This window comes from Rattus rattus, chromosome 1 (assembly GCF_011064425.1).
Source record: "Rattus rattus isolate New Zealand chromosome 1, Rrattus_CSIRO_v1, whole genome shotgun sequence".
NCBI classification, from domain to species: Eukaryota; Metazoa; Chordata; class Mammalia; order Rodentia; family Muridae; genus Rattus; species Rattus rattus.
Window position 1 is genome coordinate 192,914,272 of NC_046154.1, and position 13,049 is coordinate 192,927,320.

At 44.0% G+C, this 13,049-nt stretch overlaps 1 protein-coding gene across 1 annotated transcript in view; it reads right to left on the minus strand.

Moving 5' to 3' along the window:
• Positions 1-12,830, minus strand: part of Trhde (thyrotropin releasing hormone degrading enzyme) — a 403,812-nt gene extending 390,982 nt beyond the window's left edge. Inside the window, exon 1 of the mRNA XM_032912469.1 lies at positions 11,071-12,830. Coding sequence (XP_032768360.1) covers positions 11,071-11,975 — 905 coding nt within the window. The 5' untranslated portion in view covers positions 11,976-12,830. The remainder of the gene's footprint in view (positions 1-11,070) is intronic.
• Between the last annotated feature and the right edge of the window lie 219 nt (positions 12,831-13,049).

A 13,049-nucleotide genomic window follows, 5' to 3' on the forward strand; every position in this document is an offset into this window, starting at 1 on the left:
TTACAAACGGAAGACACTTAAGTACCTTAGGAACATTCCTATAATTAAGAAATAACAATAAAAGCTGAAGAGTTTGGCTATGAGATTTTCTGTAACGCACGTCAGCGTGAGACACTTCATAAGACATTAATAAGTTCTCAAGATTTTTCGTTCAAAGGTTCTTTCTTCTCTAAGTAGATCGTCACCATGCCCCACCCTATAGCTCAGAGTATATGTGGCCAATATTGCATGATACTCTTTTCTATAGAACTCAAACGTGGCTTTACAGCTGAGTCTCTGCATGTAACACAGGAAGATGTTGGCCATCACTACATGAGAGCATGCATCCTGGGTTTGACTTACTATCCAATCCCTATATGTTGCCATAGCTATCGGATCTTACTGGCTATCTCAGGGAAAACCTTGAGGTGTAAATATTCACACTGTTTTTAAAAGTATGGAGTCCAAACTTACTACCTTTTATACATCTTAAAGTTTCACTTTTGAAATAAAGCCAAAGGAAGGGCTTTTTTTTTCTTTATTAACTTGAGTATTTCTTATTTACATTTCAATTGTTATTCTCTTTCCCAGTTTCTGGGCCAACATCCCCCTAACCCCTCCTATATGGGTGTTCCCCTCCCCATCTTCCCCCCCATTACCGCCCTCCCCCCAACAATCACGTTCACTGGGGGTTCAGTCTTGGCAGGACCAAGGGCTTCCCCTTCCACTGGTGCTCTTAATAGGCTATTCATTGCTACCTATGAGGTTGGAGCCCAGGGTCAGTCCATGTATAGTCTTTGGGTAGTGGCTTAGTTCCTGGAAGCTCTGGTTGGTTGGCATTGTTGTTCATATGGGGTCTCGAGCCCCTTCAAGCTCAGGAAGGGATTTTTAAATTGATTGTTTAGGAAGGGTTGAAAGTTTCTTTCAGATAGCACTAGGCTTCCACATACCAGACCTGGCTAAATCATTTAACTGCCCGGACTTATTTTCCCATTAGTAAAAAAGAAAATATTGTTTTCTTGGCCTTTCTCACTAAACTGCCAAAATGATAAAATGTAATAATATGTGGGATAGAAGTTTTAGTTATAAATCTTCATACAAACAAAAGATTAAAGGTGGAAGAAATATTAGAAATAAATTATTCCAGTCCTATAAATTGCTAAAATAAAAATGTACACCCGTAGACACACAGGCAATTATACTAAAGCTGGGCCTAGAATTCACATAGTCTCTATCTAAATAAAAACTAAATACATTCTAAAAGCAAATAAAATTAATTTTTATCTTATAAAGTGGTTGAATTCAACTCTAGGTAATAATGAATATCCTTTGAAAATGTAGGTGAATCATAATTCCTTTCTGGGTATTTTCTGCTGATGGTAATACAGTTCTGCATGATGTAATGCCAGCACCTTTATGTTAAAATGCACTCACTTCCCATACTTCATATCACATAGTGCTTGAAAATCTTATCTTCCAGCTTATTAATTAAAAAGAAAAAAAACTACAGGGCTTAGTTTTTCTCTCCTGGGGCTATTTCAAAGATACGGTAGAATTGCATATGTGAGAAGAAATACTTCCTTTTTGCACTCAAGTATCTGAGAACTTCAGTTTTAATCTAATAAACAGATGTATTCTTCTGTGTGAAATGTCTCACTGTACTGGGTACTTGGATTATTTTTAAGAAGACACAGTCATTTGTTTGTAAAGTCCTTATAGTCAAATTAAATGTGTGTGTACAAGTGGAGACACATACACAGAGAGAAGGAGGGAGGGAGAGAGGGAGAAGGAGAAGGAAAACTGAGAGTAACAGAAAAACAAATCTGTAAGAGTGCATCATCAATGACACTATAATGAAAATGTATCCACTTTTCATTAAAAAGTAAAAGATGTCTTTGGCATTAAGTAAATAAAGGGTAGGGATTTATTAAAGGTAAAGATCTAAGTACATCTTAGCCCATACAAAATTAATAATCCAGATATTTATGCACAGGAAACACGTTGTGCAGTCTCTTCTTGCCTTACTTGGTAAATATTGATAGGGGTGGTAGCCCTTTAAGTCAGGGTTGAAAAGAGCTATCAAGATCATCCAGCAGCTTTTTCCTGTAATTAATATTCTTAATGAATTCATACACACAGAATATATCTATGCAAAGAGGGCCACCATATATTCTGATAATGTCTAAATGAGGAAATACCAATTTCACAGTCTGGCACCTGAGGATGCTTGCGATTGAATTTTAATTCAGTATTTAGGAAAATCAAAAGAGGTCCCTTGGTAAAGAAAGCCAGCTAGTCTGGGTTGCATTTAAAGTCTTTTCTACATTCAAGATCTCATAACTAGAGAACTAGAAATAAAAAGTCCCCAAATAATGAATTTTTCTTTTTATAAAACACTAAGTTGCACTGCCAGTAAATAGATGGTGCATGGTCTTCAAAGTGTTTGCTCCTCTCAATCAATTCAATTTTGAGTGTCAAAGTTTGGGAGAAAATGAGAAATATATATGGCTTTTATTTTTTCTGTAAGGAGCATCAACCATGACACTATATCTAAATACAAACTTAAACAGGTATTACACCGAAACCTAGGCAAACAAGGAAAACATATGAAGTTGTATTTGCTTAGACAGGTCTTCTTGGCCTCGACATTACAGGCATTTTAGACTGGGTAACCACCCATTGTGTGAAGCAATTTGTCTTCCCACTACAGCCAGTGGAATCTTCTGTCCTGGGTTCAGAGGACCAAAGCTCTGAACACTGACGCTTTTCTCTGGAGTAAAGGGACCTCAGCTGGGAACGAAAAGCCTCAATTACTCCAAGTCTTTCTGGGTAAAGGAGCATGAGGATTGTCCTGAGAACTTGGATGAAGTTTAAAGATCAGAAGTGAGTGGATCGTGAGCAGACCATAGTGAAGACAAAAAACGCCCTTTTAGAAAGAGTTCGACACGTATGTGGAGCTGCTACTGTTCTGCAGGCTCTGGTCCTATCGAGCTTCAGTGTCTACCTCTCACCGACCTCACCCTGATAATTCTCTTCTCTGACAGTCAGGACCCATTTCAGACAGACGCCCTCACCCGAGAGCAGTACCTGTAGGATTTTTAGGAACATAATTTCAACTCCACTGTGTACATTTCATGATCATCTTCAATTGGGGGAAAAGGATATTTCTCTCTTGCTCTCTGTCATTTAAAACATCAAAGGGGCTTTCTAGAAAGGGTTGGTTTAGAAAAGAAAATAATGATTTTTGGTCCCTGAGTTAATTTGAGGTGAGTTTGAGGTAGTGGCAGAATGCCAAGTATGAGAAACAAGAAATTAATTAACATATAAAACCACTTTTAAAAACAGCATGGATAGGAGACACACACATTGTACTCACACACACACACACACACACACACACACACACACACACACCCCCACACACATACATACACACAGACACAGAGACATACACACACAAACGTGTACTCACATAAAAAGAGCAAAAAGAAAAACAAAAGAAAAGAAGACAAGGACAAGTGTCTCATTGTCTATTTTCCTCTCGATCCCCATTTTTTTAAAAAATGTCATTTTTATCTTTTAATGAATCTGCTTATTAGCATAAAAAATGCCACTCCCCAAAGAGACAGTCTAGAAGTGTCATTCCAAGAATATCACTTTAGCATAACTAGAAAAATGTAAGCAGCATGCATGTATTTTAATTCTCGGCTATCCAAAACAAATTATTTGATTTTTCTCAACAATTTGTCTATTTGACATTTTAACATAAGAGGGAGGGCTCAGATCTCTGCGTTGCCTTCGAAGGGTACAAAGAATTGATTTCTTATTCCTGCGGAAGTTCGCCAGGCAAGCTACTTGTGTCAAGTCATTATAATAACATTTAGCAGAGGCAATGCATTAACGTTGGTTGATATTGCCAACAAATTACAGTATGTGATACAAAACAGTTTCTGCTCCATTATTTTCGGTTTGCCTTTTTCATAAAGGTAAAATATGCAGAGAACGCTAGCATTTGCATAACACTTAGCATGAAGATTGATTCATGACTTTTCAATTACAATCCAACACAACCCAGAGAACTCCACGCACGACGACAGCACGCAGTTGCAAGGTTGTCATTCGGGCCTCATCTATGCGCTCAGCACATATCGTGCAGGGAAAGGATATTTTTAAGATTTATTCACTTTTTAAACCTCATGTAAATAGATGCTTGCCCACTGGTATGTCTTCGGGAGGGTGTCAGAGAACAGGAGTTACAGTGAGCTGTTATGTGGGTGCTAGGAATTGAACCCCGGTCCCCTGGAACAGCAGTCAGTGCTCTTAACCACTAAGCCTTCTCTCCAACCCCCAACAGTCATTTCTATAGCAACAGCTACTGCATTCCAGTGTCACAAGAGTTCAAGGTCAGTCACAAAAGCCGCCAACCCAAGTCAGTTAGGACACCGCTCACCACTGTGACTGCTCTGTCACCTGGTCTTAGAAGCCTCACATGCCCTTTGAGAGTCCGCCTACTGACAAGGTCACGAAAGTTGCACGCGTACCATTTCAAGTTTAGGTTGTTAATCAAAATGCAAATTGTTACTCAATGACAAAACATTTTAAGCCAAAATGGGTCTTTGTTTAGACTGTGTGTTTTTATGTACTTCAATGAGTCATTAAACCTCTGCCACTTCGGAAGGGAAGCACTCCTGCTGAATATTCAATGCTCTGAGCAAGCGTGTAGTCTATTTTTTAAATAACCATTTCAGTAAACTAAAAACATAATGCAATAATGCCAGCAATATGTATGTAGGAAGTGGTGCATATGTGAATAATTCGTGTTATAAAAACAGAGCATAATACTCGTAATTGCTTTCCCGTTTATGTAGTACTAAATACTCTTATCAAAAGCAAGTACTGAGTACCGGGTTGGCATTGATGAAGAGTACTACAATGCACTAAGATTCCTTGGCCAAGTCCTCAGAATAGGTTTTTATAAGAATAAATAAAGTTAGTGTCTGAGCTTCATTCAGTTGTAGATTGGAAAGAGGCAAAGTACTGTGTGAGTGCCATAAACCACTGCTACTGTCAAAAGCCACACGAAGTCTTGGGAGCAATACGTAAGCCTGAGACCCAGTCCTCGATAGTTAGCATTTGTCTGCTTCCTATAATGGCACTGCACTGAGACTTCTGTGCTTGGTGGCTGCTGGCTGGCTGCCGCGCCATAAGGAAAGAGTTTTGCTTTTCTTCTGTTAAACAATCGTTTTGCCCCCTTGGTCCTCTCTAGATCACAAGATTTGATCTCAGCCTGGGTTTCTGTCATCTCCATGAAACACTACTACAGTTTTTCTTGTCACTCTTCTGTCATGGGGCCATTCTTTCACTGTGACCTTTACCCCCGAATACCCACAGGGTGGGAAAACCCCAAAGGAAAACCATCAGTCCTGGGTACCAGCCTGCATAGCAGATTGCTGAACATGGAAATGGTTCGATAACGTTTACTATCCACAGTTGTTACAAACTGTCAGACATGACTTCCAGTGTCCACACAGTTGTCGCAACAACTCTATTAAACGGTTTCTTTATCCACAGTTTCCAGAGGAGGACCCCAAACAAAAAACAATGGGAAACTACCCGAGATCACAGAAGGGATCAATAGAAGTAGGACACCAAGTCAAGTAAGCAGGTTGAGGAGCCCCTGCTTGAAGAGAGTAACTTTACTAAACAGACAGACAGACAGACACACACACACACACTCTTTCTCCACAGCAGAACAACAATATCAAATATAATAATAATAATAATAATAATAATAATAATAATAATAATAATAATAATAATATAAAAATGATACTTTTTTAATTCCTCTGACTGACGTTTATTTATTTGTTCCCTTTCCATAAGAAAAGGTCTAGATCGTTACAGTAAAGTATTATCCTAGGCGTAGTGCACAAAAGGAAGACTCAGGCACACCCTTCCTGTACATTGACAATGGAGCCTCCCCAAGTCAGGACTTTTCAGGCACACCAAGGCCTAGAGGTGAAAGAGGGCAGGAAGCCTGGCCCCTGCACCCCACAGCCCCTGCACCCCACCCAGCCCCTCACTACTTGTACGTTCCAGCCACCATCATCCACTGTGCCTGTTCGTGAATCTTGTGAGACTGTTCGGATAAGCAAGGAGAGCAAGGAGTAATTTTTCATCCTTGAAGTTTCCCAGACTCTCCAATGCTGGAAACTGAGATGCTGAGAGCCTTGAAAAACTAACAAAAATAAGATAAAATAAAAACAGGCAAGATCATATAAGAAATGAAGAGAATAATAATGACATGGGGCTGAGAGTGAGGATGGCAGCAGTGCCTATGCTGGGAGGAGCGAATGAGGGTCATTGCTGCTGGGGTGGCGTGAACGTAAGGACAAGGAGGAATGGCCCAGTTACAGAGGGTGGCACATTGAAGTTTTAAAAGTAATTTGCTGTCTCTTACTGATTTTGTATTACTCTTTGAAACCAGACTTGAAGCGCTGAGTCCTGTGCCGTACACACACACACACACACACACACACACACACACACACACACACACACACACACACAAAGTAGTAAAAGTTGGTTGAAAGAAACAATACATTGTACGAACCAAGTAACTACTGGAGGAGTCAATAACAGATCTACGCTCATTTAAGAGAGATCCTCAACAGATAGGATCTGTCCCAAGCTGCGCTGAATGGACAAAACCCAAACGCCAACTAGTTTAACTTTTTCAAAGGAACCAGGCACTCTCCCGCAAATCAAGGTGTTCAAATGAGATGGTGTTACCAAAATAAATAAATAAATAAACGAAAATACAAAGATGAGGACCAGATGCAAGACTTTTTCTATAAGAATGAATGATTATTTAACAACTAGGACTTTGCTGTTGTTGTTGTTGTTGCTGCTGCTGCTGCTGCTGTTGTTGTTGCCTTATGGAGAGCACTTTGAATTATGAACAAAATTTGGTTAAACCTGGATTCAGTTTAACCAAATGGCTATGTGTGTCTGACAGAAATAGATAGGATAGATAGATAGATAGATAGATAGATAGATAGATAGATAGATAGATAGATAGATAGATAGATAGATGATAGATAGGTAAATAGACAGACAGATAGACAGATTTTTCTCTCCATTTTTCAGTTTATAACCTTCTAGAGAAGGAGAAGGGGTCATCTATACCCCCACTTAGTTATGAGAAACTCACCAAAGTGAGTTGAAGGACAGAGGCTTCTTCAACATCAAAACAACATGCTCAGTTTTCTAGCATTCACTAATATCATAACTGGTTGTTAATATAAATATACAAAGCATCCAACCGTGTACAAAAAAACCACAAAGGAGTATATGCCCACCAATAAAGAAAATATGTTGCATCCTACAGATTTTGGCAAAATAATGGCCCCCATTTCTCTTTGAGAACCACAATAATTACTTTTTTTCACTTTTTCAGAGATCATGGCTTCTCTCTAAACAATCCTTTACAGAAGGAGAATGTCTATTTTTATTCTGTCTTCTGTCACTTTGGCATATTATAGACCCAATCAAAGTTTGTCAAAGAAAAATAGTCTCCTTTTCAAAAGTGAATAAAATGTTCATTTACTTTGGGTAAATTTCTGCCTTCCTCCGACCATCTGGATCTAAATTAAGGTACCCTACTTTGAACATGGGTGTGCACACCATCTGGCTACCCAAAAGCAGCAATTACTTCAGGTAAATGAACATTTTGCCTAATTCTAAGCAAGTGTATTCTCCTGTAAGAGACGATGGCATAAATACACATCCCTTTTATCTGCCTGTTGCACATGCACTTGGAAAAAAAAGCATGTGTTCTGAATAAGGTGATAATTTCTTGTATGTGTATAAACATCTTAATTTTAGGATACCTTGCTATTTCCAGTGTTCAACAAATGACGGGCTTTCTCCGAGCCAACTGACTAAATAAGTATGGGAGATTTGTCCGTGATTAAGGAACCTTGGGCTTCACTGAGAAGTTTGTCTACTTGTGTGGGGAAACATAGTCTTCCCTGTAGTACAGACTTGGGCAGTCTCTAGCATGCAGTAGACGACAAAAACTTCCGGGGGTCAAAGGATATAGTACAGCACACAGTCTAATCTCCCCTTGTCAAAGTCTTTCTTACTGTTGGATAGGTTGGTACACACCCAGAAATTCACCACTGGGTAGTCTAAGGCAGGCAGCTCATGAGCTGCAATCCAGGCATGAGACTCTTTCTCAAGAAAACCAGTGAAAAGGACAATTCTCTCATAGGGTCTCTGAGAAATGAAACAAAACTAAGAATGATCAGTTAGTAAGTAGCTATGCTCCCACAGGGCTTGCCAAAGTAAAGGAAGCTGTGGTGTGGCTTTGAAGCATTTCAAGTAACTCAGTGTAACTACTGCTGGCAGATTAAGTGTTTGTTTTCATTACAGAAATCATCCTATAATTAAATCGGCAAAAAATGATGATTAACTAAAGATCAAGACATGTAATCATTAGTCAAATGAAAATTCTGAGTTCATATCTGTGTCCTTTCAGAAAATGAATTTTCAAATGCCAACTGATGTTGAATTTTTAGGACAAAATCATTATCAACAAAAGGCTATCCTTGGCTAAGTCCATAATATTGGTCAGCATCAATTGAAATCTTCCAAGTAGCTATAATAACAGGAACAACAAAAGTTAATGTATTTAAGGTTGATATACTTGTGAGATTATTGGTATACTTATCAAATTTAATAAGAATATTAATTTTGCCCTATCCTACTCCAGACATAACAGTCGATAAATCGTACCATTCACTTTGCTATTGGGGTTGGAAGACAAAAACTTTCTCTAAGGTTGTATTTAGAAATAAATCTGCCCTGAGATTTTGCAAACGCCGAATCCTGCATTCCTTTTGGACAGCACGTGTGCATCATCAGGTTTAACTTCCAGCCAGAGTATTTACATCTCTAGGGAAAGCTGAAGGAGAACGTCTGAATACAAACATAAACTGTGGGCACAAGAAATCCGTTACAGGGCAAGCGGAAACATCTGGTTGCTTTTAGAGTCCTCTTAATTTGAAAGCACTGACCAAAACAAGCTGACTTCTGCCAAATACATCTTGGCATGGCTTAAGGAAAAAACAAAAAAACAAAACGGACTTTGAGAGGGAGTATCTTTCTCCCCACAGTAAGATTTATTGGTGATGATGTCCAACCCCCTGGACTGACATAGACGTGAAGAACCTGTCTCCAAGCGTAGCATGCACATCTGCCTCCTGTGACTTTCTGCATATTTTATATAACTGGAGGCTTAAAAATATTCTTAACCTGTAATCTGTGTTAGAAGTGGTGGCAAGGGGTTTAAATGATCCATACCAGATCTTGGGTGTTAAGAGATCAGGAATTTATGTATTAGCTCACAGGAAGCTGTGCCTATCACACTACCAAAATATGGAGGGGTTATATGGGGTGACTTCACAGCACCCCATAAATAATAAAACTTTTGTACACGTCCACACTGTGGTGAGCCTCTACCACAGTAACAGTTTCTGAGAGTCTCTAAGTACCGTGAGCTCTAGTGCAGGGCTGAGCAAACCAAAGTTCAAGTTCCCATTCTCTGAGGACAGCCTGTTGACCTCGAGTGCCCTGGGCTGCTTTGAGCCTCCTCAGCTGTTAAGAGACTCGACTCGGTGAAGGAAAACAGAGGCTCTGCCTCTTACTAATCACCGTCCTACCTATAGGTGATGCTTTCATTTGTGAGTTCAATCTGGTTGTTTGTCTGCTCTGTAGTCATTTAATTATTTGAAGTTATTTTAAATGCAGTGAAAACAAGATTCACCCATCCATTCATTCAACCCCCGTATGTAAAAGCTTAGTACCACAGGACACTCATTTTTAACTTTGAAGCACTCCAGGACAGTCTTGGCTTTGGGTGACATGCTTTCCAAGACCATATTGATCGATCTTATAATGGAAGGGTAGTACTATTATTATCACTAATACAGAATTTAAAATATGAGCTCTGGGGCCAAATTATCTGGGTCTCACTTTGTGATCTAAGCCAAATGATGACTTTCTGGGGCTTCTATTTTCCCACCTGTGATACAGAATGCTGACGGCTGCATGAACCCCATCGGGATCAAGTAGAACTTAGTTCACCAGAGACAGGCGAGCAATCAGCACTAGAAGCATCTGTCAATCATGGGCAAGAATCATTAGCTTCGACCCTTTCCTCAAACTTTCACAACCGTGAGAACTGTGACTATAGGGACACAAGAACTGTTGGTTCTGAAGCCCCAGTCTCTCAAAAAAAAAAAAAAAAAACCTAAGAGAATGTAGCCCAAATCTAACTCAGCAAAGGCGTTGGAGACTAACTACAAGTTTTCCTTCCCTTCTGAGTGTAGTCATTTCTGTTGCCAGCAGCAGAGGAATCAAATGGAGCCAGGAACTCTCATGAGAGATCAAAGTGCCTCAGAGGTCCCTCTCTGATTTTGATCATGGCAAGTGCCGCTCCAGCCCCCAGCCCCTGCCCCGCCTTACCCTGCAAGTTCACTTTGTGCTCAAAATCTCAGCTTGCTATTTGGGATAACTTTACAAACCAAAGCTTGGCTGGGCAGGTTCTGAATCTCCCACAGTCAAGGGAGGTGGGCTTGTCAAGGGGAAGGGGGTGTGTCTACCTTGACCTGGTAGCTGGGTTACTCTGTTACCTGCTCTTTGGTTATCAACTATTTCCCTCCACTGTAACCTGGGAAGTTCTTTTCTGCGTTTGTTATCATTTATGAACTGAAACCTTTAGGGAAATAAGCAAAAGCCCAGATGGCTGCACTGTAGGTCAAGAGGCGCACGGTCCGACCTAGAGGAAAGGAAATTTTCATCTTTTGGTACTGCTGAGTTTGTGGACTTGGTAATGGTGAGAGGCCAGGCATCAGGGGGACCCCTACAGTTGGAGAGGACCATCCAACCTCCTCTTGGCTTCCTTCCCCTAACCCTGGGCTCCTGGATATTGGGAGCCAGCTGGGTCCCGGAGGTCGCCAGCGCTCGCTCAGCAGTGCGAGTCGCCTGGCGGGGTGGGGCAGCGCAGGGCACCGCCTCCATCCATACCTTCTCTCCCCGTGGATCACGTAGGAGCTGCGGAAGAAGCCCAAAAGCTCGTTCTCTATCAGGGCATTGTAGATAATCTTCAGATTGTAATGCCTCTGCGCATCCAGGGTTCTATTCAGCACCACCACCAAGACCTGCGTTTGTGGGTAGAGGAAAAAGCCTGCTACCGGGACAGCCCCGAACGCCCGGTCTTCCGCTACTTGCACCTTCTCCACCGCCACCCGGGAGGCGTGCAGTACCACGTAGCGGGTGGCGTTCTGGCACGCGATCTCCACGTTGACCTCCCCAGAGAAGGTGAAGTTCTCCATGAAGGCGGTGAGCATCAAATTGTAGTGCAGCGGCTTAAGGTGGCCGGATAGGCGCAGCTGAGTCCAGGGCTGCCACTGCTCCTGCTCTTCCTCCGACGGCGGCTGGGCAGACGGGGTCCCCGCGGTGCCCACCTCGCCGATCTCACGCTGCGAGGATTCCTCACCCGCGTGGTGGTTGCGCCGGGCAGATCCTGGATAGCTGCTGTTGCCACCACGCTCAGGGAAGCCTCCGAGGCCACCGTCGGTGCCTGGCATCGCCGCGCTCGCTCCACACTCGTCGAACCGCAGGCTGAGCAGTACGGCCAGCATGGTGACAGCCAGCAGTGCCACGATGGACACGGCAAAAGCCAGCACAAGCCTCTTGTGCACTGCGATGTGGCGCTCCGTGGTGCGGGGTCTCACTCCCACCGAGTCAGCCCACGGGTCCGAGAGCCCCCTGCCGCTTGCCCGGAGCGCGGCGTCGTCTTCTCCCATGGTGGCCGCAAAGGGTGAACTGCTCTTCTCGGCCCCCTCCTCCTCCTTCTTCTTCCTCTTCTTTTTCTTCTTCTTCTTTTTCTTCTCCTCCTCTTGCTCCCCCCTCTCGCCGTCCAGGGCCATCACACCGCCTCCTCCTCTTCCCCCGCCCCCTCCGACACCCCTAGCGGGCGGGCCACCCGGGCCACCTCCAGCGCAGTCATCGGAGACCGCACGCGGGCGGAGGGCGCGACGCCGGCTGGGACCCTAGGGAGGCCAGCTCAGATTCTCTTAAGACAGACTCTGGAGGCTGGTGACGACCGAGACGACCCCCATCAGCCCCGCCTCTCTCCAGACACCAGCTGCGGAGAGCGGGGCAACCAGCTCTGGGACGCGCCCAACTTGGGGAGCGTGTCGCTCGCCGGGTGCGCGCTACTCGTCGGGCTAGCACCGGGCGCCCGGGCACACGCCGCCCCCGCCCCTGTGCGCCTGCGGCTCGCGTGTCCTCCCGGGCGCCGCACTCTTCCAGGCTAGCGGCGGCAGCTCTCTCAGCGGCTCGGCCAGGAGGACAGAGAGCGCTGGGGAGAGCGACTGAGCAGGGGGGCAAGTTAGGGCTTCACCCAGCTCCCCGCACTCCGGCAGCTTTCGGTCTTCTGGGTGGGATGTGGTCGCAAAAACAGTTGCGGCGGCGGCGGCAGCCCGGAAGGCGCTGGTGCCTTCCACCTCGCTGTGGGAGAGCAGAGGATGGAGCAGAGGACCAAGGAAAGGACGGGGGTGAGCTAGCCGGAGGAAGTCCCACGGCCGCGGAGCATCCGTCCTGAAGAAGCCTTCTCCACACTGGACACTTTAAGCAGTGCTGGCGGTAAAAGGCGTGAGGTTGCGGACTGGGCAGCAAGCCTCCCGCGTTCCGATATTGCTCTGCCCTCCAGAGAAGACAAGTGAAGAAGTGTCCGGTCCGGGCGTCCACTTCAGGTAGATGAAGGTCTGAGCCTGAGCCGTGTCCCCCGGGGGGGGAGAGAACTGAAGTGCAGTGCGTGTGTGCCAGCGCGTGTGCATGTGTGTGCGCGCGTGTGCGTGTGTGTGCGTGTGTGTGTGTGTGTGTACACGGGCTTCGGGTTTAGATTGCCAAGGATACTCCAGCTGCATTCAGGGACTGAAACTCCCGGAGAAACGGAAAGGAGAGAGGGGGAGCGAGCGAGCGAGGAGGAAGGGAAGGCA